The sequence below is a fragment of the Macrobrachium nipponense genome, chromosome 8 (genome assembly GCF_015104395.2).
Source record: "Macrobrachium nipponense isolate FS-2020 chromosome 8, ASM1510439v2, whole genome shotgun sequence".
Taxonomy (NCBI): Eukaryota; Metazoa; Arthropoda; class Malacostraca; order Decapoda; family Palaemonidae; genus Macrobrachium; species Macrobrachium nipponense.
Genome location: NC_087203.1, coordinates 69,307,797 through 69,331,575, shown reverse-complemented (window position 1 = coordinate 69,331,575; position 23,779 = coordinate 69,307,797). Strand labels below are relative to the sequence as shown.

At 36.5% G+C, this 23,779-nt stretch overlaps 1 protein-coding gene across 3 annotated transcripts in view; it reads left to right on the top strand.

Moving 5' to 3' along the window:
• Positions 1–23,779, top strand: part of LOC135222825 (neural-cadherin-like) — a 399,888-nt gene that overhangs the window by 290,725 nt on the left and 85,384 nt on the right. For all 3 annotated transcript variants that reach the window (XM_064261140.1, XM_064261137.1, XM_064261139.1), the window contains exons 3-4: positions 2,990–3,105; positions 12,519–12,683. In XM_064261140.1, the coding sequence (XP_064117210.1) occupies positions 2,990–3,105; positions 12,519–12,683 (281 nt within the window). The remainder of the gene's footprint in view (positions 1–2,989; positions 3,106–12,518; positions 12,684–23,779) is intronic.

Sequence of the window (23,779 nt, the reverse complement as noted above, 5' to 3'; positions counted from 1 at the left end):
CCACGTGCATTTTTTGCTCTGCATCAAATTCTTTTTCATCGGCATGAGAGTAGCGACCCGATTTTTTTTTCCTGAATATTTTTAGTCCTCGTTCTCTTGTGAAATTCGAGAGAATATTGAGCCATAAGTAACGAGTGGAATGTTGAAAACAAATGTTCATATTGTGTGTCAAATCGATATGAATTTCAGCAGTAAAATCGGACACTCTCTGACAGCTGGCGAGTATTAAATGTTGGAAGAAATAAAGAGAAAATATCGAGTGTCAGCGGAATAAACGTTTGCAGATTATTTTGTATTTTATTCAATTTTATCTTTAAATGAAAGATGCCTGGTTTATGAGTTACGTAAGCGAATCTCTGAAAGTTCCAAAGGGCAAATAAGCGAATTGCCAATTTAATCTGTATCTGTGGATTCTCGTAAAGAATAATTATGCAAATATTCGTAATAAAAGTCAATGAACGAACTGCTAATGTAATCTTTATCGCTTGATTAACGTAAAAAAATGTATGAGAATATTCTTAATAAAATGTAAATGAACAAACTGCTAAGGTAATCTTTAATTTAGGTTTTTCGTTGCTTTGATACTGTGAGAAACAATTTAGAGAATACAACTAACAAATAAATATTCTGAATGTGACATGTTACAATTATAGGTAGTACATTCCATTGCGATTTCCCTGTACCTGACGCTATTAAAAAAAAAAAGATAGCGCCCACTTCAGAAACTCGTAGGTCTAAACGGATATCGATGACCCTCGGAGTTGTGACGCTAGACAGCCCCCAATAAATTTCTGCCAGGTAAGACGTCATTATACCGAATTATTTCCACCGAGCAATTCAGTTCAACGATCAAAGGAGTTTCAGGCTCTCTCTCTCTCTCTCTCTCTCTCTCTCTCTCTCTCTCTCTCTCTCTCCTTGTTCCAGTTTCCATCTAACTATTGGTGCTCCCAGTTGGATGTGGAAAGAAAGAACAAAACAGTGACATGAATGATCAGTTAAGTCATATTTTATTCCGTCATTTTCTATAGTAAAAACGTAAAGGACCTCAACGAGGTGGATCTCTCTCTCTCTCTCTCTCTCTCGTCCCTCATCTCTCTCTCTCTCCTCTCTCTATATATATATATATATATATATATATATATATATATATATATATATATATATACACGTATACATCTCCTGCGCCACCAAAAAAAGGGTAAAAAATATTGTAGATATATTAGTCTCTCCAGCTCTATCTAACTATCTGTGTACTCCCTAATATCTGTCTATCTATACACACACCACACACACACGCACACACCACCAAATATTCATATACACCACCACAAACATATATTATATATATACATATACATTATAATATATATACTTTATAATTCTATGTGTGTGTGTATATATATATATATATACACACACCAACAAATATATATATATCATATATATATATATTATATATATATAGATGTTGTGTGTGTGTGTGTGTGTTTGTATATCCTAGTGTGTGTTGTGTGTGTGGTGTGTGTTATAGAACTAGGACAGATATTAGGGAAGGAAGTACAACAGATTAGTTATATACTATATATATATATATATATTATATATAGATAATATATATCATATATATGTATATATATCTATTTATACTATATATATAATATATTATATATAACTATATATATTAAACACACACACACATCAGTGTGATGGTGGGCTAGTGAAACCAATCAACTCCAGAGTTGATCTTAACTTTATCATTGTGCCCTTTGCTCCCTCCAGCTAAGGTTGGTATCGGTCTTAAGTTTATTTGTGTGTGTTAGCCGTATTGTAATCAGTGAAACTTATTTCTTGTGACTTTTAACACTTTTACGGTGATGTTACAAAGAAAAATGTGGAAACATCGGAAGTAAAGAAATATGGTTGGAGTTGATTGTTTTCCATTGGTCTACTCACACAGATGTGTATTGCTGCCGTTACCTATCTCTGCCTTTGAATATATATATATATATTATTTTATATATATGATATATATATATATATATATATATATATATATATATATTGATATATATATATATCAAAGGCAGACAGAGGCGACGGCCCAGCAATACGCATCTGTGTGAGAGTGGACCAAATGGAAGACAACATATTTCTTTATATATATGTATATATATATATATATATATAGATACAATATATAATTATGTTCTAAATATAATATATCAAAGGCCAGGACAGAGGCGACGGCCAGCAATACGCATTCTGTGTGAGAGTGGACCCAATGGAAGAAACAAAAATATTTCTTTTATATAATATATATTATATTATAATATATTATATATATATATATATTTAATATTATAACATATATATATATATAATAATTATATATATATATATATATAATAATATGTATATATGTGTGTTTGTGGTGTTATAGAGAGATCCAGGATAGTTAGGGAGGTACATATATAGTTAGATGGAGCTGGAGAGACTATGTTGTGATGTTATACAGCATGCCATTTCAATAATCATATTCATCTGTTTGTGTTTCTGTTTATTCTTTGTTTTCAGCTGCTGCCTTCGACAGTTAGCTAAGAACCAAATTGAAAAAAACAAATCCAAATCATTTAGTTCGTTGAAATGGGAACCGAGTTTCTAACTAGAACGTTCACTCCTTAATTGGATTTTGCTGGTTTGCCGTTAAGAGATAATTGTAATTTGCTATAACATAATTGGGATGGTGCAGAGATCGCTATTATTTCTTAACTTTTGGTTTGTCGTAACAAGGTAAAATTCATGAGGATTTAATAGTAAAGTATGCGATCTTTTTTTTTCATCTTCTTCCTTCTATTACAGGTCAGAATTTTCTTCTCTCTCTCTCTCTCTCTCTCTCTCCTCTCTCTCTCTCTCCTCTCTCCCTTTTTGTTTTTCGTTAGTAATACCTTTTGCGTTCTTTTACAAGTTCGACCTCTTTTGTCTTCTGCAGTGTCCTACCTGAATTACGAGATCGTGGAAGGCAACGAGGAAGGAACGTTCTCCGTGGGCAACCTGACGGGGGAGATCTACTTGGCGCAACCGCTTGACTACGAAACAAGGAACAAGGTACGCTGACATTTTGAGCCTTTATAATATGATCAACTTAATTCATTTCTTTTAAATATTTACCCATAATTGTTCAATTTATTGAGAGGAGAATCAATCAAAGAGCTTGTATACTAAGTGAATTTCCTCTTATGATAAACACGTTTTGAATTCATTATGCTTAGTCATAGCGAAGCACAATTACTGTAGTGCTCTATGTTAATTGAATCCAGGTAAAAAAAAAAAGTCAGGAAAAGGAAGTCATATTAATATTTCCGTAGATAATGACCTCCAACGATTTCAACTCATTATAATACCCTCTTCTACTGCGTATTTAGTACAACCACGTTGGGGATGACCATACAAACATAAACAAAAAACTGAGCAGATAGAAAGCTCTCCTAGGGCTGGCCCGAAGGATTAGATATTTTTACGTGGCTAGAAACCAATTGGTTACCCAGCAACGGGACCTACAGCTTATTGTGGGATCCGAACCACATTATATCGATAAGTGAATTTCTGTCACCAGAAGTAAATTCTTCTGGTTCCGCGTTGGCAGAGCCGAGAATCGAACTTCGGACCACCGGGTTGGTAGCCGAGCGCGAAATCCACTCGTACAACGTGGAGCTACAAAAGACTAAATATCATAAGGAGAATGACCCCTAAGAAGTATTAATCGTAGGTAACGACCACCGAAAGTCCTTGGGTGTCACTAGCTAGGAAAGATCCAAAATAGTTTCTGTTTCATTACTTTAATTACCACCATAAATTAACGAGGCTTTTTTCCTGTGACTTTTTTCCTAGCCAAAATTGTGACTTTCTGTGATTTTTTTTCCTGAGGCTTTATCACCAGCCACCAGTTAATTGAAATATAATGATTTGGTGTGGAGGGGATGAATCCGCACCAAATTAGAAGTAGTATGCTTGTGCTGTTGTTCTCAAATGTTCAAGTTCCTGTGATGCTCTGACTAATAGATTAGTTTCGAAGCACAGTTGACATTAGCGGTTATGTTGGTTTTAGAATTACTGAGCAGTAGCGCTGTGCAGAGCTGCTTTAGACGAAACTTCGAACATGTTTGTATTGCTGTGGCTGAAATTTCTGTTTAGCCTCCTTAGCTTCTGGAGTGATACATGTAAAGTCAACAAACTTTATGGATATAACGATTGCACGCTCATTTTAAAAAGGATTCTAACATTGGCACTTAAGTTGCAAGGTCATTTATTGATCGAAACTATGGCTTTATTAGTTTTGGTAAAGAGAGAAGTTCTTGAATATGCTAATAGAAAGGGGATTGGAGTATGAAATAGTTGGCTTCAGATAAAAAGTAAATTTAAATTATATAACAATGTTTACAAAATTGCCAAAAAAAAAGCTGCCTAACATTAGATAAACTGGAACCATGAGATTTTAGCCAAGATATCTACGTATGTTTTAAAATAATTCCTTATCGCAAAATATTATATTTTTCCTGACGTATGTTAAGATTTAGGTCGTGAAATGAATGACCTAAGCAGGATAGAATGTCAGGGTATAGTAGATCCTTATATCGCATTAACCAAAGAACTCTTGAAAGTTTCCCTCCAACTGTAATGTTTGTTTTGTATCGTATGTCTCCTTCCATTCACATTTACTTTGTCGTCAATTTTTCCCAACACTAATCACATAAAACTGCAGTCTTTGATCGCTCGGTTACAGAGTAAATATCCACGAAGCGGTTGAGAAACGCTGTTTGCAAGTATTAATTACCGGTGTTTGAAGTCATTAGTCGGCTCTAGTTTTTATTTTTTTCTCTCTCTCTTCTTTTTTTAATCCTGAGGAAACGTACCAGTTGTGCTCGTCACGCTTTGAGTGCGGTCTTTGATGATATCTTTGAAAAGAGTTGCCTTGATTATGTGGCCGTAAGTACGAGAGAGAGAACAGTTTTACCTCATTTTATTCCATTCGTAAGGATTTTCTTTGTCTTTTGTAAGGCATAAGATTCGACAGGTACTTCTGACCGAGTATAGGAAACGAGTTTCGCAAAGATGGCTGCTGGTATTCAGCGTTCGAAGTATTGTTTAGTATTTTACGCTCAAGACATTTCCGTTTCCCATAATTGTTATATTACCAGTAGCAACGGGTGATCATGATTTTCATCTGTTCACATATATATCTATCTCTCTGACGTATCATTGTCAACAGTCCCTCAGTAAAGACACCCCTTAGCCCCGGACAACACAGACTCGGAGGAAGAAAAAATCCATAGATCTGCAAAAACTTCATACAAACGACCACAGCGAAGTTTGCAGTAACTGGAATGGCCCGGCCATTAACGACGGAAACACCATTCCGTTTTGTGGGAAGTTATACGCCGATATCTCCTCCTCTCCGAGGAATGGGCGGTACGCATCATTTCCCATTCAGTCCCCCTTTTCTTGAGTGTGGAAGAGTCGTTTTAACCAGAAACAAGGCGGAAGTTTTCACCAGCCGTCTTCCGTCGGTGAACAACGCTCCTCTTCCCTTCGCTTCCCGTCTTGCAGGCGGAGCTTTCTAAGGGTGTTTTTCCCCCGACGGAAAACTGACGATACTGCCGACGCCCTTTCCGGGTTCGGACAAGTGCTCGGAAATCGGCTGATGTGCCCGGACGGAATTATTCAAACGTCAGGAAAGTTTTAAGACCAAAACTTCAAAAGCGACGGTAATGCTACGCGCGTTTTGAAATATACGAAGAAAGATTGTGTATTCAGAGTTTGAAATAATAACAGTAATATTTATCAGGATGGAGGGCAATGCTTGTTGATCAGTCAAACTGATCCTGATGTTAGCTGGTGGACGATGCTACCAGTAGTCATCAGTCATAGAGCACTACGTCTCTCTTCAAAGCTATATTGTTTACGTACATGATAAAAAGGTTTTTCATAAATATCTGAAATCTTTCGAAGACTACATATTATTGTTTTTACTCAAAATGTGTGCATAAACATACACTCCAAACGTCTCTGATCATTCTTCAGCAGAAGTAATTCTGGTAAGAGAAGAGAGAAATACTTTGACTACACTTAGGCAGAACAGAGATGCATGACAATTTCTAACTTTATAAGGAATGAGTTGTCCACGGTCTAGATAGGTCAGTTGTCATACTCACCAGATGGTGACAACACAAAGGTCGCGCGATGGACAAATGAACGCTCAACGTTCGATTTTATTTCGATACGATTTTCTCCGAGATCATCTGAAAATCCTAATTGGAAATTAAATGAAGATTTGTTCTCAAGCTGAGCCTGGAAAGTGTTGGAGGTGGAGGGGGGGGGGGGGGGGGCGGCCACGGGAAAGAGGAATGCGTTCAAATCTTAGTGTTTATATATTTTTTGTTAGCGAAATCAGGCCAAAAAAACGAGCAACACAACTTCTTGGGTCAATCGGTGTAAGTTTGGGAGAAGACAGAAAAAAGGGCTTCTGATTTTCAATCGCATATCTAGTTTTGTCTAAATTTTTTTTTTTTTAATGTATATTGTCACATGTTTATTTTTATTTAACACGTAACTACTGCTGGACTATTTTTTTCTGAAATGAGCGGGCAGTCATTTCTGTGAGAAGCTTTTAAAGAAGGATCATTCCAGGTGGATTTTTTGCCAATTGTGACTGATGGAGTGTCGACACTCTTGTAAGTGCCAACCTCCCCTTGAATGTACAATCATTCCTTCACGAGAAACTTCAGAATAATTTGCATTATTCAGCGATCTGTATTTTTATATCATTTCTCGAGCGCGATCTGTCTTGCCACTGACAGGTTCTGCCACGCCTCTTCTATCTTCAGACCAGGATATCTGATTTAACCCCTCTCTCTCTCTCTCTCTCTCTCTCTCTCTCTCTCTCTCTCTCTCTCTCTCTCTCTCTCTCTCCCCGTCTCTTACCACACCCACTATCACACACAACCAGTAGTGCGATATTTAATCGCTATATGTCTGTCACTAACATCCACATGCGCACTTTCATCCGTGCACAGGTGTAGGGATTGATGTACTACATGAAAGCAAGGACCGGTGTACGAGAGTGAAAAGATACGCGCGTGCGCACGAGAAAAAACAGTATCTTTGTAGATTGACAAGAAGCCGTGTTCAAGAACACAGGACAAAGCAAAAAGATGGGAGGTCAGTTTATTGTAAATTTGATGTCCTTCTCCGCCTTTTCTCTTTTTCTCGCTTATGGATATTGTGGTCCAAGAAGGTCTTCTTTCCAGTAGAATAATAATAATAATAATAATAATAATAATAATAATAAAAATAATAATAATAATAATAATCTAGAAAAACTAGAGGCTGAAGTAGCTCCAGGACTCATGCAGGAGAGTGTGATCCTAGAAAACGGCGCACATACTAAGAAAAGTGATGGACTCCCTAAGGAGGCCAGATGCAACCTGGAACCCCACACTATAGATACCACCCAGTCGAATTGGAGGACTGTGATAGACCAAAAAATAAATAAATAAATAAATATAATAATAATAATAATAATAAATAATATCAATAATAATAATATAATAATAATAATAATAATAATAATTGTAATGGAAAATATAACCAGGCTTTTCATTCGAAGATTTAATTGTCCTCTCTTGTTGATGAAATGATAAAAAATAACAAACTATTTACAAGTGAAAACACATTCTCCGAAATAATTAACCACAACTGCTCGTGTTAATCTCTCATGAATGTAATCCTCAATGAACGGTTGCTATTCCTGCTTAGTTTTCAAATGTATTTGCACTGAGGAAATCATTCTTGTTGATATTTCAGAAGTAGAGAGACAAGTTTTTTTTTGTTTGTTTAGATGGAAATAATACATGATTGTGATAATGGTTGGAAATGGATGTTTGTTTTGATATTTTGCGTTGAATCTTGACGACGTTATTATTATTATTATTATTATTATTATTATTATTATATTATGGAATTACAAAGGAGGCTCCTTGGATCAGAATATCCATAAGTGAGAAAAGGAGAAAATGTGGAGAGCAACAATAGCGTATAACCATGAAAGTAATTGAGCTAATGAATCTATGATTACAAACGGAAAATACTTATCAAATTGCAGTAAACAAACCTCATCATGTTTTTGTCCATTTGTCTAACGCGTGTTAATGTAGCTTTCTGTCGTTCTAGGAAATTGTGGTATTGTGTGTGTGTGTATGTATGTATGTATGTATGTATGTATGCGCGTGACACACACGTATGTAGATGTGTCTGTATTTGCAGACGCCTTCGCAATGTTATGGAAAGAGATAGGAAGAAGCAAATGTAAATAGACGCTTGATTTTAGCATCTCCCACTAAGCTTTTGATCTCATAGGGGGTTGGTTTAAATGAAGCCGTCCTTATAGCAGCATGACTCCATACCCAAAGGCGACCCTGAATTTGGTGAGGTGTGAGAGGCAGTAGAAGACTTGGTGTGGACCTCAGGATTGTGTTTAGAGACGATGGCTGTTTGTTAAAGTCTTGTGAGATGTTTCCTAACTAACGAACGGAATTTGAATTTTATAACTGTTTATCGTCCAGGTTTGGTTTGAGCCGCTTCTAAAGGCAAACTGCTAAATGTAGGCGAACATCTGCCCACCAACCTAATATGACCCGAGAAAAAACTAATTACCAATTTTCTTCGTCGTTTTCATAATTTTTTGAAAAAATAAAAATATTACATTATGTGATTTTATAAAATCACCTTGCCTTGATCAGGTTAACGTTTTTATTTGTCAGAAAATATAAACTACGCTAAAATTATTTTTCTTCTTTGCTTCATATTATATTTTCAGTAGGTGCAAATGTTAATCTGCTGATATCCTTTCTGCGTTCACCTCATCTAATTAAACCATTAATGGTCCATCAATATACACATTTTACGCTTGCAAAATTTCCGTTGGTTTCCTCCAGGGAACACTAACAAAGATAATCAAACGCTAATGAGGAGATTCTTTTATTCATCAGAGGGAAAAATATAAAAAAAAAGAAGAAAAAAAGTGACTGAAAATCTGTAGACTCACATTCTTAGTCGATCGAGTGGTGGATTTATTACTCCTGTTGGATTGACTTTGTGGGAAGGATTAGAAGACTGATTCAGACATTGAAGAGAAATAATGTATCATTGGGTAAGAAACCCAACTCCGCTAATCGGAAAACCAGCCTCCTATTGAACGTGTCACTCCCAAATGTAAGTCAATTTTTAATATTTTTATGAGAAATAATTAGTAAAAATCCTTTTCGTCGGATGAGAACTTAATATGATTGGTTGACGTGTATTCCATAACAATACAAGGTCACCTTTTGCGTCATTTACTCTAATGCTGGTGTGTCTCCAATTTTTTTTTTTTTTTTTTTTTTTTGTTAAAGCAGAGGATTAAAGCCTTATTTAAAGAAAACATTGGAACACTAACTGTGTGACATCCACGTAATTCGGGTCAGTGTTTGATTACTTTCATGTAATCATTTAATCAACCTGACCGTGTCTTGTGTTCTTTAACACACACGCACTGTTCTAAAACATTCACAGCAATTGTCATATTGTGGAAGAAAATAGCTGCTGTCTATGTACATGCTCATCTATATGTGGTAGCATTTGTTTTCTTGACTCCTGTGCTTATTTCATGTCTGTGAAGTATGCTGTATATATATATATATATATATATATATATATATATATATATATATATATATGTATGTATGTATGTATGTATGTATGTAGTAATGTATGTATGTATGTATGCATATATACCGTTAATATTATAGTATATATATATATAATATATGGTATATATATGATATATATATATGTATATTTATGTATGTATGTATGTATGTATGCATATATATCGTTTAATATTATATATATATATATATATATATATATATATATGTATGTATGTATGTATGTAGTATGTTATGTATGTATGCATATATATCGTTAATATATTATATATATATATATATATATATATTTATATATATATATTGTTATATATGTATATATATATATCGTTAATATTATATATATATATATATATATATATTAATATGCGTGCGTGCGTGTGCGTGTGCGTGTGTGTGTGTGTGTGTGTGTAACTTTAATTCATTCTTCTCCGCCATTTTCATATAACTGGAATTGCAGTTGATACCCAGGTTTCATTTATAACTCAATGAATAATAATTTCCATTTGAGACTATACTTTGGGATACTTTGATTGAGCCTCGCACTTCTACCCTCCAGATTTTCCCAGCGATTTCTAGATGCCAGAAAACTGTGAATGAGTTAGGCATGAAACGATGCCTCGTATCTCCTTTCCACCCAGAATCTCAGGGAGCATTAGAACGCCATCAAACTTTAACGTTGTTACTCAAGACACTGAGATGGATTTAACCGGACTGGGATGAAGGCATACACCTTATTTACTTTATCACCTTTTCGAAATGCTGTATAGTAGTCAAGTTATTGTCCCATTACCAATAGTTAAAAATAAGTTACTTCCATTGTATGCATATTTATAAATATACATATTTACATCAGTGTGGATTTTTTTCACGATTTTAGTGATTCACGGGATAGAGATTATTATTATTATTTTATTATTGTTATTTATTATTATTATTATTATATTATTATTGTTTATTATTACTATTAATTATTATTATTATTATTATTATTATTATTATTATTGTTATATTACTATTATTATTATTATTATTATTATTATTATTATTATTATTATTATTATTATTTCGGGAAAGAGACCCTCTCATAGACAATTTTTGTTAAATATGGTTGCTGCTTCAGCACTATTAATCTTGTAGAGAGTCTTCTCTATTTTCCTGATGACAGCTTTCTCTCTGTTGCTTAGACTGGCGGGCAACGCACCAAAGGGCATGGTAAAATGATTCAACCTAATTTTACCATGCCCTTTGGCACGTTGTTCGCCAGTTTAACCGACAGAGAGAGAGCTGTCATCAGAAAAATAGAGAAGACTCTCTACAAGGTTAATTAATGTGCTGAAGGGCAGCAAACCATTTTTTACAAAAAATTATATTGATTAATTTATTATTATTATTTATTATTATTATTATTATATTATTATTATTATTATCATTATTATTATTATTATTATTATTTATTATTATTATTGGATAAAGTAAATCCACAATATGTCAGTTTGATCTTGTTATTTAAAATAACAAGATCAAACAGACACAGTATTGAGGATTTACTTTTCCATTTTATTTTATTAACTCATTTCATTGTGAGTTTTCTTTGGATTATTATTATTATTATTATTATTATTATTATTATTATTATTATTATTATTATTATTATTATTATTATTATTAGTCAAGCTGCAATCCCGGTTGTAAAAGCAGGATGCTACGACTAAAATAAAAATAATAAAAAAATAAATAATTAAAATAACAAACGCTGAGAGGAGATTTTCCTGTGGCGCTGCTCAGTGAAATGCACTGGCACCTACTTTGAACTTCCGAAAACTCACTATTTCAACTTAATTGCCAGGAAGATTGTCCTGTTGTTTGACCACAGCTGAAACAGAATTCCATTAGTTTCGTGAAGAATGATTAGTATTCAAAACCACTTGGTTGATCTTAACGCATCAGAATAGCGAAAAATCAGCCGCTTGTTGGTGAGTTAAATATTTTTGGAAAATAACTGTTGTATTATACAAAACCGTTTGGCTGATCCCAGCTTATCAAACTAGCGAAGAATAATTGCTAGTGAACGAAAAATAAGAGGAAAATGACAAGAAATTGTCCTTCACGAATAGAAATACCCTGTCCCAAAGTGCAAGACAGGACCACGCAGCGCTTAGATGGCTGTCTTGCCTATGCTTCTATCACAGCAAATCCGATGATAAATCATCTCTCCCCAGAGAGTGAAAGCAATGCGGGTAAGCTGGTGTACCCGATGGATGGCCCAGAGATTTATAGCACCTGTCTTGGTGTTGTATATATTGCATCGCTTTGAGAGAATTCAACTCTTTCGCAAAGAGCGTGTCTCTTTGCAAAGTCTCTTTGCAAAGTCTCTTTGCAAAGTCTCTTTGCAAAGTCTCAGTACAACAGCTTAGGGAAATGCTGATGTTGAGAATACAGTAATAACAATTAAAAAATGAGTAAGAAGACAACAGTAAGGTGTAGATACTAACCCTTGAATAAAGTTTTTGATCATTCGGGCCCTGCATTAAAACTAAGTAAATTATTAGGTGTCCTCCATCCATTTAAATGGTAACAATGATCAGACAGTAAGGAGGCCAATGTTCTGCTTTTGACACCCCCACCTCTCTCTCTCTCTCTCTCTCTCTCTCTCTCTCTCTCTCTCAAGTGTTCGTTCATTCACACTGAAAATATTAGATCTTAAGAGACCGCACGTCACGCTTTAACAGCTTCTTTTTTTTTTCCCTCTCCCAGTATAAACTACTACTGCTGGTTTCGGATGGTCGCCACGAGGGCGGTGCCACTGTCCAAGTCAACGTACGAGATGTCAACGACAATCCGCCGACGTTCGACAGTCGTTTGTACGAGGCGGAAATCACGGAAGAGGACGATCGGGATTTGCCTCGTCGCATCGTCACGGTATGTTGAATCTGCATGGGTAGTTTTAAAGGACAGGAGACCGATCATCAGAGCTTAATCTGACAACAACCGAAAGGATGTTGATTGTTCAGTAACGCGCCATTAGTGTTCTAACCTCCCTCAGGACTCTCCGCATTTCTGGAAATGTTCAAAATCACTGAGCCGTATAATTAATCCTGGATCATTAGGTTCAGATATAATAGGAATTTTTATTGTTATTGGTGTTATTATTTTCTGTAAAAATTACATAATTGGGAGCTAAAAAGGCCCCTTTATGTACAATTACGCTGCTCAATGAAAAGTGACTTCATTATAGGTCCCTGACATATCTGTAACTCTCTCTCTCTCTCTCTCTCTCTCTCTCTCTCTCTCTCTCTCTCTCTCTCTCTCTCTCTCTCTCTCTCACACACACACACACACAAACGGAGTTTATAATAAGCAAATGAGCAGGTGACTTTGAGTGATCGGATTTGCCCCCACGTATTATCAATAGAGTACGTATTATTTATGCATATGTATTATGCCTTAATTGGTATTGCAGATAATCCATGCTCTTGGCAGCCTTTGGCGAGGATTGTATATTAAATGTATTATTCGACAAAGTTGTTTGATGTATTGGAACGATGCTTTGCAGCGAGATTCGGACGCCCGCTCTCTCGTGATTATTCATGGCCTTTAAGACTAGATGATTGAAATATTGCCAATTATGAGGCGTCGCAGATGCAGGGCATAAGGACTGTTAAATTAGATCGGTCCGAAAGACTTGCTTTGAACGGCTGAAATGGGCCATCCTATAGTAACGAATGATAGTTCAGCCTGATAGTCTGTTAGCGTCAGTGGTGTTGGAAATAAGTTACTCCATATTCATATCTATCTGTTAGGTTGAAACGGGATTAGCATAGAATGCCCGTGGCTTTGCTGCTGAGGATAATGAATATATCAGTTTATGATAATAACATCATCCCTTTGATCCGGGATTCAATGTATTACGCAGATTATTGCCTGTTGCTAATCATTAGGTACCTGAAAATGCTTATGCTTTTGAATTAAAATTTAGATATGAGCTGAATGGTAACTGCATTTTAGAGGTGAAATATCGTTGCGTACAAGATGCCATCAAATGATCAACGTCTGCTTCAACATTAATTGCTTATGGTCCAAAAGTTTGGAATTTACAGTAGAAAGCTGAGCTTTTCCGGAAGTTACCGGTGCACTTCCTCGTTCTACAATCATGAGATACCGAAAAATGTCCAGGGTACTTTTTTCAGAAATCCATGTGTCATGGGATATTAATAACGTTTTAAGGAAAGGGTGATATTGCTTTGAATTCAATGGAATAGTTACTTCTACACTTTGAGTAGTGAAGGCCTGAGAAATCCAACTGAAATATGATATTTGGTAGATCTAGGTAATAATTCCGCATCGGGTATTTCTTTGTTAATTTCAGTTTCCCATAGTATTTGGTTTTCTTATTAAGAGTTTACAGTTATTTTTGGGGAGTCGAATGTAATTTAACCTCCAGGGGCTAGTACTAAACACGCGAAATACATTTGACGCCCCAATCCTTAGTGGCTGTCGTATTCACGGGAACGTATACCTTGCAGCTTGTGCGGAGTTACTGCCTAGAATGGAAAGCCAAAGCGGGAACTACAGTGAAATGACTATCCTTAGGTTAAACCTTAAACAGGGGATTAACGTTAATTGGAGGATTTAAATGGATGGATGGATATGGAATTTAGGGCATAGCCCAAGCACGGGTGGGACCTATAAGATCATCAGCGCTGAAATGAAAGTATGGCTAGTTGGAAAAATGAGAAATGAAATGAAAATGATAAACTGATGACAATCCTACACTTGAACAGGACTGTACATCAGCAAAGGCCATTTTACTCTCCCCCCAGCATTCCGATCATCCAAAGTTATGAAAGATCGTTTTGGCCAGGGGGCCGAGGAGGATTTAAATGGCTACAGAGTTTTTGCTACAAACCTTTTTCTGCTTGACCACACCCTTGGGATTTTAGTGTTTCGACAGACTTAGTATCAGCAGCGGGCGATACACACGCAATCATTACAGTGTAGTAATTACCACCCAAGGAATACTGTAGTAGTCTAGTAAGTTTAGAATCTCCATAGGGGATGTTAACTCGATTCTGATCTTCGCAGAGCTGATGTCACATTTCCAACGACAAAAGTGAATTTAGAAGACGCCGTGTTTTACTTGTACACGGATGTGAAGTACGCGCCACCTACCCATATCGGTATGGTCTTGGCCTGTCACCTCGGTGGTCGCGAGTGCGATTCTCGGGCATTCCATTGAGGAGTTAGAGATGTGTATGTCTGGGATAGAAATTCACTCTCGACGTGGTTCGGAAGTCACATAAAGCCGTTGGTCCCGTTGCTGAATAAGCACTGGTTCCGTGCAACGTAAAAACACCATACAAACAACTTTAGTAAGAGACTCCAAAATATTTGCCTTGAGAAAAGCTTTTTTGATTAGTCTCTGCAGTTTAATTTTCCTGAATTAAATCCTTACGTAAGCGGCAACGTGTTCATGCTAAGTATTAGATCACTTGGTAGGAATACTACATGGGGAAAATAAAATTAAATAAATATTTTTAATATATATATATATATATATATATATATATATATATATCTATATATATATATTATATATATATATATATATATATATATTATATATATATATATATATTATATATATATTATATATATATATATGTGTGTGTATGTGTATATATATATATATATATATATATATATATATATATATATATATATATATATATATTATCTATATATATATATATCATAGCAACATGGTCTCTACGTAAATTTCGTTATTCTCAGTAAATGATTAGATGTCAGTGACTTTAGTTGCCAGAGAACTTGAAATCAACCAACGAATCAGTCCTGGGTTTCTCAAAAGGGAGAAGGAGGAAGTCTCGTCGGGTTAATATTCTGCCCAGGTCGCCAGTCCATGAAAATGACCTCAACTTATTTAAATGTAAATTAGTTAGATGCGCGTCAGCGAAACGAAGCTGAAAATAAGTTAATCTTTCGTCTGGTAGCTCTTGATTAAAGCGCCTCAGTGGCGTGGTCGGTATGGTGTTGGCATGCCACCTCTGTAGTCGCGAGTTCGATTCTCGGGCATTCCATTGAGGGGTCAGAGATGTGTATTTCTGGTGATAGAAGTTCACTCTCGACGTGGTTCGGAAGTCACGCAAAGCCGTTGGTCCCGTTGCTGAATAACCACTGGTTCCATGCAACGTAAAAACACCATACAAACAAACAAACAAAGCTCATGACTGAAGCGGTAAATTACTCCATGGAAACTGCAGATGACTTTCGACATTCTGAGCAGTTCTTTTGTACAGGACGTTCACGGAGGCAGTTGCGAAAGCGCCTGAGGCAGATAAGGATCACTGCAGTGTTTGCAGGAGTGTCTGCAAAATCAAACATTATTTAAATGTTGATTTTTGTCGCATTCCAAAGCTGAACGTTTAAAACTCGCGAAGGGTAACGGAGGACAAAATAGTTTTGCAGTAGCGGCTACTATTTTGATTTTACGTTTAGTTTACGACTAAGGATATGTTTTAAGATATAAAAGTTAGAAAAGAAACATTTTAAAAAGAGCTGTTCTTTCGCAAGGTATTCTAATTCATTTCAAAAACATTTTAGTTCACAGTGTATTTTCATTTTTATCAATCTTTCGAAATACATTTTGCACTTCGGAGTGGTATCTGGGAATAAAAGAATAATTTCGTTGTGATGTCAAAGAGCCGATTTGATTGTAACCTTTATATTCCATAAAATGAAACGAAATGAAAGTGTCTCATGCAGTGGAGGAGCGATCTCTTCTTTCGTTCCTTTGTAGAATAAAAAAAAAATCTGAGACTCGTTCCCTAAGATTTATTGCTGTTCTTCATCAGGGATTATAACACTTCCCGTCGAGCTCCAGTTACGTATTTCCTTTGCCATTTTCCGATTAGTCTTCGTTATCCTTTGGCTCTTTTTGTCATTTGAACGACGTCAAAGTGAACAATAAAGTATGGATCTTTCATTCTCATCAGAACATTCATCTTTTAGCCAAAGGTTTTTTTTTTTTTTTTTTGGCGGAAAGTTGTGCCGAGAAATTCTTACGATCAGCCCCTAAAGAGTCTCTCTCTCTTCTCTCTCTCTCTCTCTCTCTCTCTCTCTCTCTCTCTCTGTACATGTGAACCCGGGAATCTGTAGTAATGTTGCGTGTCAGTTAGAAACTTAATTGTTGCAACAACTGAAGTTGAAAGATAACTTCAGTTATGTAACAGCTTCTGCAAATATTCGTCGGCTAATAATTTGAATTTGATTATTTTATTTGAAATATCGAGGAAATTTGGTTAAAAAAAAAAAAAAAAGGTCCCTTGTAAAACAATGTATTGTGTTAAGGTTATGTATTAATTTTTCCCCGGGTGCTGTAAAACAGTACATCAATCGAATGAAATTTGAAATTAGTTGGGTAAAATTTATCAATGGTATTTATGTATACCGTGCATGCTCCCGATGCATAAGACCGGCTTTACGAAATATGCTACTCGAGTTATTTGACTTTCAATGCGTCCAAACTCTTATGTTCATTGTGTAAAATAGGCAAATCAATTTAGTGGAGGGTTGTTTGTATAGTGTTCCTGTTACAGTGAAAAGGGAAGAAACTAATTTCCGAATAGCAGAAGATGAATGAATTATCTTTTAGTAAGAAGATAATTTTTTTTACTCTATTCCGTATTACGAAAGTTGCATAATTCTGGTAATTATAAGAGTGACACCGACATCTTGTAGACATCGCCAGCAAACTTAGAGGAATGTCTTTCGAAGGTGTAATCAACTATAATGTATAGTGTCCCTTCAAATACTCTAAATCTCAACATTTGTATTGGAGAGAGATATTTTTATATGAGTTTAGTGCATTCACTTTCCATACATGTTTTTATAAGTAGAAAATACATTGTAATTATGATAAAAGTTACAGTATATTGTACATAGTGACAATCTTATTTTGTTACTATGAGGTTGTATTGGTATACTGTTAAATTCGTATGTTTGTAACTGCTTGGTATGCACTCTATAAACTGCCGAAGGTGTATGAGCTCTCATGCCCAAAATTAATCATGAGATTCTTAACAAGGCTCGTTTAGTTTCTAGATCGTCAATTATTCAAAATTTTGTAACCGCTGATTGCCACCAAATCCAAGGAAGGTTTAGACACGGTATGTGTGACAAACATGACATGTGTCATAACCCCAAAGGGGGGGTGGGTAGTGCCACCAGTGCACCCTCGTGTGGTGCAGTGCAGGAATTGCTTAAGGTTCTTGCAGCCTCCATCGGCCCCTAGCTCCCACCCTTTCATTACTTTTACTGTACCTCCTTTCATATATTTCTTTCTTCCATCTTACTTTCCACCTTCTCCTAGCAATTGATTCATAGTGCAACTGTGAGGTTTTCCTCCTGTTACAACTTTCAAACCTTTTACTCGCATTTTCCGTTTCAGCGCTGAATGACCTCATAGGTCTCAGTGCTTGGCCTTTGACCTAAATACTATATTCAATTCAATTCGGCGTTTGTAATAACTTCCTAGGAGTGTCGAGTGTTAAAGGTCTTACTGAGAAGGATGGTAGTTTACAAAATAATGTTGGCACTTGTGGTAAATGTACTGGTAATCGTGAAATGCAAAAATGTGAGTCGAATTTGGTCACGTGTATCTATTGGGCGAGACAGGGAAGACGAGATATAGAACAGGTTGAACTACACTTGCTAAGTGATGTGTAAAATGAGAGAGTATTCGCAATTACAAGACATTTTTAATTTGTCACGCGGAAAATAAGAGTAAAAAAATGAGAAGCATTTGCTCTTGATATTCAGTGTTGTCGTGGTAACTAATAGTAGTGTTGACTGTTTTTATTACCTATGGGTCCATGAGATTGGTTGATGAAAATGGAACATGCGCGTATTTTTAGAAGACTAGGACTTTCAGGTCTTGTTTGTGGTGTGTTACGATCTTGAGAATTTCGATAAGTATGATGGAATATGCTGTGTGACTCCTCTAAAGTCTTCAGAAATAAGTGAATGTGGAAAATCAGTGTGCGGGTTCTGCAGACATTCGTAAAAGTGGAACCAGAGAGACTAGACTGCAACAGTATTAGGAACAACAGCGTTATGCGTCCCCAAAACATTGTTTTCTGGTGCACAAGACTGAGCTCTCTCTCTCTCTCTCTCTCTCTCTCTCTCTCTCTCTCTCTCTCTCTCTCTGAAAATAGAGGTCAAGAAGCCTAAAGTGAAAGCAGAGTTTACTCTGAATAAACCCACTTCCTAAGCAAAAAGGCAGAATTAAGAGTTCGGGAAAGAGAGTAACTTAACTCACAAATGAATGGCATGCGGGAACTAATCAACGCACCTCATTCTCGAATTCACAATCCCTAGAGTACTTAAGGGACAGGACGTCTAATGCATTCATTGCCAGAGGAGGTACAGCAACAGTATCAAGAGGTTATCCGCAGACGGGACAGAGGGAGGCTATTTCGCTCCAGTTGAAGTGATCCCGGTCAGAACAGAATGGCATTTTGCAACGGGAAACCGTTGAGTCAATTCCTCCATTGAAAAACAATAAACACCTTTCTGGATGAGAGGACAGTTTTTCACGGAAGGATGGAAAGTTCAGCAGAGATTGAGCTTCGAAGGGATGGATCTTTCAGATGGTGACCCCCGCGGGTTTTAACCCGGTATGTATATGCGCCTTTGCGGCGTGTTGAGTGCAAGCCCGGTGGGGATGATCGTCAAAACATTAAACAAAAGTCTGTAAATATCATACAGATAATGACCCCCAAAAGGTATTAGTCCTAGATAACGACCCACGAAAACCCATGTGGGTCACTGTTAGGAAAGATCCCAAGGGTCCAAATACCACGCAAGAACAGCGAGGAAAGAGCTGCAAGTACTTGTGAGAAAGAGTAAAAAGTTTGAGTGCTGGAAGATACTAGTAATACAAAGACCCATATCCCTGCTTAAAAGAGGGCGAACAGAGGGAAGTTACCTCTTCCTCCATGGTGACAGAGCAGCAGTATTCAGTTTCCTATACTTTCATATAGGTTACAGAGCTATTGTTCCGCCAAATTTTGAGTCTAATAGAATTTCTCCTTGTTTTCGTAAAAGGAAAATGCTATTCAACTTGTTCTTTTGGATGATTACCGAGGACTTGAAGATCGCTTTGAAGGCCTGTAGTTATTCTCTGGCTTTCAAGAACAGTCCCTTTATCTAATAAAACCTTGAAGTCCTCAAAGTCTCTCTCTCTCTCTCTCTCTCTCTCTCTCTCTCTCTCTCTCTCTCTCTCTCTCTCTCTCTCTCCTTTGAGCATCTATGCTCTCTGTAAAACAGACCTTTACTTAATTTGTTTCTAAATTAGAAGTTTAATGTGTCGGCGTCATTTTCTTTGATTTCCAGAGTCTTGTGAAAATAAAATTCGTAATTTTTTGTGTATAATAGTGTAGTATATCGTCTTTGAATTCTGACGGTGGGGTAAAATTGAACGTCTTGCAAATACAAGGACTATAGATAATGGAACCCTTCGCTAGTTCATCCTGGAATTTTGTCACTCCTTTTTTATTTGTCATTCTTATTTCATTCGTTTTGAGAGTGAAAAGAGACATAAACGTTTGCTGAGACTAATTTTGAACGCTTAGTCAAATTTATTTTATAGTTAGGTTTTTAAGATTTCTTTTGCAAAGCACAGCAAGACATTTTCTTTTTTTCATAAGGCTTAGCAGAGTGGATAATTGCGTTGTCGAGAGCTCCTTGTGATCTAAGGAACGCATGTATGTCCTTTTCGGGAAGTCTGCGAATTCATAAGACTGTGATATAAAAAGTTAAGTATATCTTAGTTTAACCAGACCACTGGGCTGATGAACAGCTCTCCTAGGGCTGGCCCGAAGGATTAGATATTTTTACGTGACTAGGAACCAATTGGTCACCTAGCAACGGGACTTACAGCGTATTGTGGGATCCGAACTACATTATATCGAGAAATTTATTTCTATCACCAGAAAGAAATTCCTCTGATTTCGCGTTGGCCGAGCCGAGAATCGAACTTAGGACCACCAGATCGGTAGCCGAGTGCGAAAACCACTCTTCTAACAAGGAACTGTGTGATATAAGTTATGTATGTATCGGAGAGTGAATGTCAAAGGGAAGTTAGGAAAACCCAGGCGAAGTGGTTCTTGAATTTTGAAGAAAAGTTGAATCATCGTCTTTTTATTTTATTTCTAAATGGTCGTCTTGTGCTTCATATTTCCTGGACCATTAATGCCAGCTTTGCAAGGTTAGACGACATGAATATCTGTTTAAAGTTTCTTCAACTTAGTATGTGGAACATTATACAAAATTTCGATTATAACAACATTCACATAGTATACAGTCACACACACACACACACACACACACAAAATCAGGTCACAAAGGGCCATTCAGTCAAAATTACTGCAGTTTGCAGAACAAGTTACATAAAGTGGTAAGCTCTTAAGAGTCTGAAGTCTTAGCACCTGTGCAGTCCTCTAAATACTGATAGGCAGTTTCAGTGAGAGTGGATAGAATTAAATTTAGCTCTATGGAATCGGATACGAGTCCCCTTGGGAGAATACGGGAATAGCTCGGGAATTTCTGTCTTATTGGGTGGTAATCCTTTATAATTGATGGTCAGTGCTTCATGAATGTATAGTACAGGCTTCGTGATTGTTGAAATAAGTGGCGGGTAGAGAGGTATAATTCTCTTTGTATATATATAGATAAATAATATGTATAATTTACGTATATATATATATATATATATATATATATATATATATAATATATATATATATATATATATATATATATATATATATTGTGTGCGCGTGCAGCTTAACTTTGTACTTGAATCTGACATTCAGAATGTCCTTACTATTATTCCAGACTACTCGCCAGACAAGCTGCCACTGGCCTGAAAAGGCGTTGCCAAAAGGAATGTGGTGGAATAAACTAAAAATAACTACAATGGAAACTCCGAGAACTATAAATAAGCTGTTCAGAAACATATCGGAAAATCGGGGTGAAGGAGAGAACTTGGACATTTTTAAGAGATACGGCCCTCTAAGATAAGAGTCAGTTCACTTTTTTTCGAGATAGGGCCATATGGTATATCTCATTAAACTGTAGAAGGCGTTAATGGAAGAAAATAGAATTAGCATACGTTACCTCCAAATGGGACAGAGCAATAGTCCTATTAATTACCTTGTTTGGCCTTTAATCTCAGAGACAGAGAGAGAGAGGAGAGAGAGAGAGAGAGAGAGAGAGAGAGAGAGAGACATACACACACCCCATTAGAGCCTTCATCCCGCCACAACTATTCACTTTGATAACACAGACCGGGAAGCGTCCTGTCCCAGAAGCTAATTAGTCGTCCATTTATAGAATTAGTCCGAATGCGACATTCAAGGGCAAGACCTCAATCGAGGCCAGATTCAGAACTCATCAAAGAGAGAGATTAGAAGTGTCTTGGTTTGATCGTATATTGTACATTATGGAAGCTCAATCACTTGCTTCTTGAACAGCAGGCGGGAGATGGCAGGCTGTAGTATTTGGAATATTTTATATTAATTTTTTTTTTTACTATTTTGTTAGATTTAGTGTTGACTTACCAAATTAGGGTGTGTATTTGGGTGTGGGGTAAGTAATAGATATTGTGGGCGTGAGACACTGTTTTATAATATTAGTGGATTTCTCCAAGCATGCTGCATTTTTAGAACTGAGGTCATTATAGTCGTATCTGCCGTTATCAATATTTTAGTCTTCTCTCCATCTATTTGGTAGTGCTAATGGGTATCTCGTATTTGACCCAAAAACTAGGTACTCGCTAGAGAATTTGCAATCAGAACGATGGAACGGAAACGTGATAGAATATTCGTGTTCCCCCTATTATTTTTCATCCAATTATCTTCTGGGAATTGGAAGGACAAACACGAAGATGATATCCACGGCAGCAACGTGGAGGGGAACAACATTTAGGCGCGATGGAAAACGACAAAATGAAACTGGGAAATGATAATGAAAACAAAAAGCAAGAGAAAGAGAACCAAACCCACAGCAGCAATGTAAACTTGATTACGTAAAGAGGAAGAGAGAGAGAGAGAGAGAGAGAGAGAGAGAAAGAAAAGCAAACAATGAGAGGAAAACCATGTTTGTGTTAAACGGGTTACCTCATCGCAATACCTGCGGAATAGCAAAGTGAACGCGGGGAGTTGCTGTCATTTAGCTGGTTAGGGTTGGATTTTCATTAGATTACTGTGTACCCTTTTTTTCGTTCTCATCTATTGCCAAGCGTGGAATCAACGGAGAAGAGTTCGCCCAACTGAACAAGTCACAGCGGTTGCAATTCAAACATTTTTTTTTTTTTTTGTTCGCGTAGTTCATCGTTGTATTTCTCAACACTTGCCTTCCGTTAACCAGACTGATTGGAATGCGGCTGATCAGACAAGACCAGTTCGTTTTGTAGTAAAAAGAAGACTCTTGGGAAAAAGCTTCGTTTTTTCACTACAGGATAAGAAATTCTCTCTCTCTCTCTCTCTCTCTCTCTCTCTCTCTCTCTCTCTTCTCTCCTCCTCTCTCTCATCCCATCTCTCTCTCTCTTGATTTTTGAGTAGCCACAAAGTAAGAGGTAGTCGTGTTATTGTGATAGTGTCTGACGAACGTGATTTTGTATTTAATTAGTTTCGATGAGGATCACAACTTGAGATATAAACACCAGAAGTCCTCCTCTGATTAAAGTACGACACGGCTGGCTCTTGCCAGCCTTAAATTATTTTTAGTATATATTACCTCATCCATGTAATTTTATCCGTGGTGAGAATTTTATGCGTTAATAAGAAGTCTATGACCTTGGTGTTAATGATTGTCACTATTTCAACTCCCGTAGATAATAACCTGATCAATTGAGGGTGGTTGTTAAACATGACGTGGAGAGAAGGGACCATATATTTCTCTTTTCCTTTATCAGTCTTAAGGTGAAACATTTT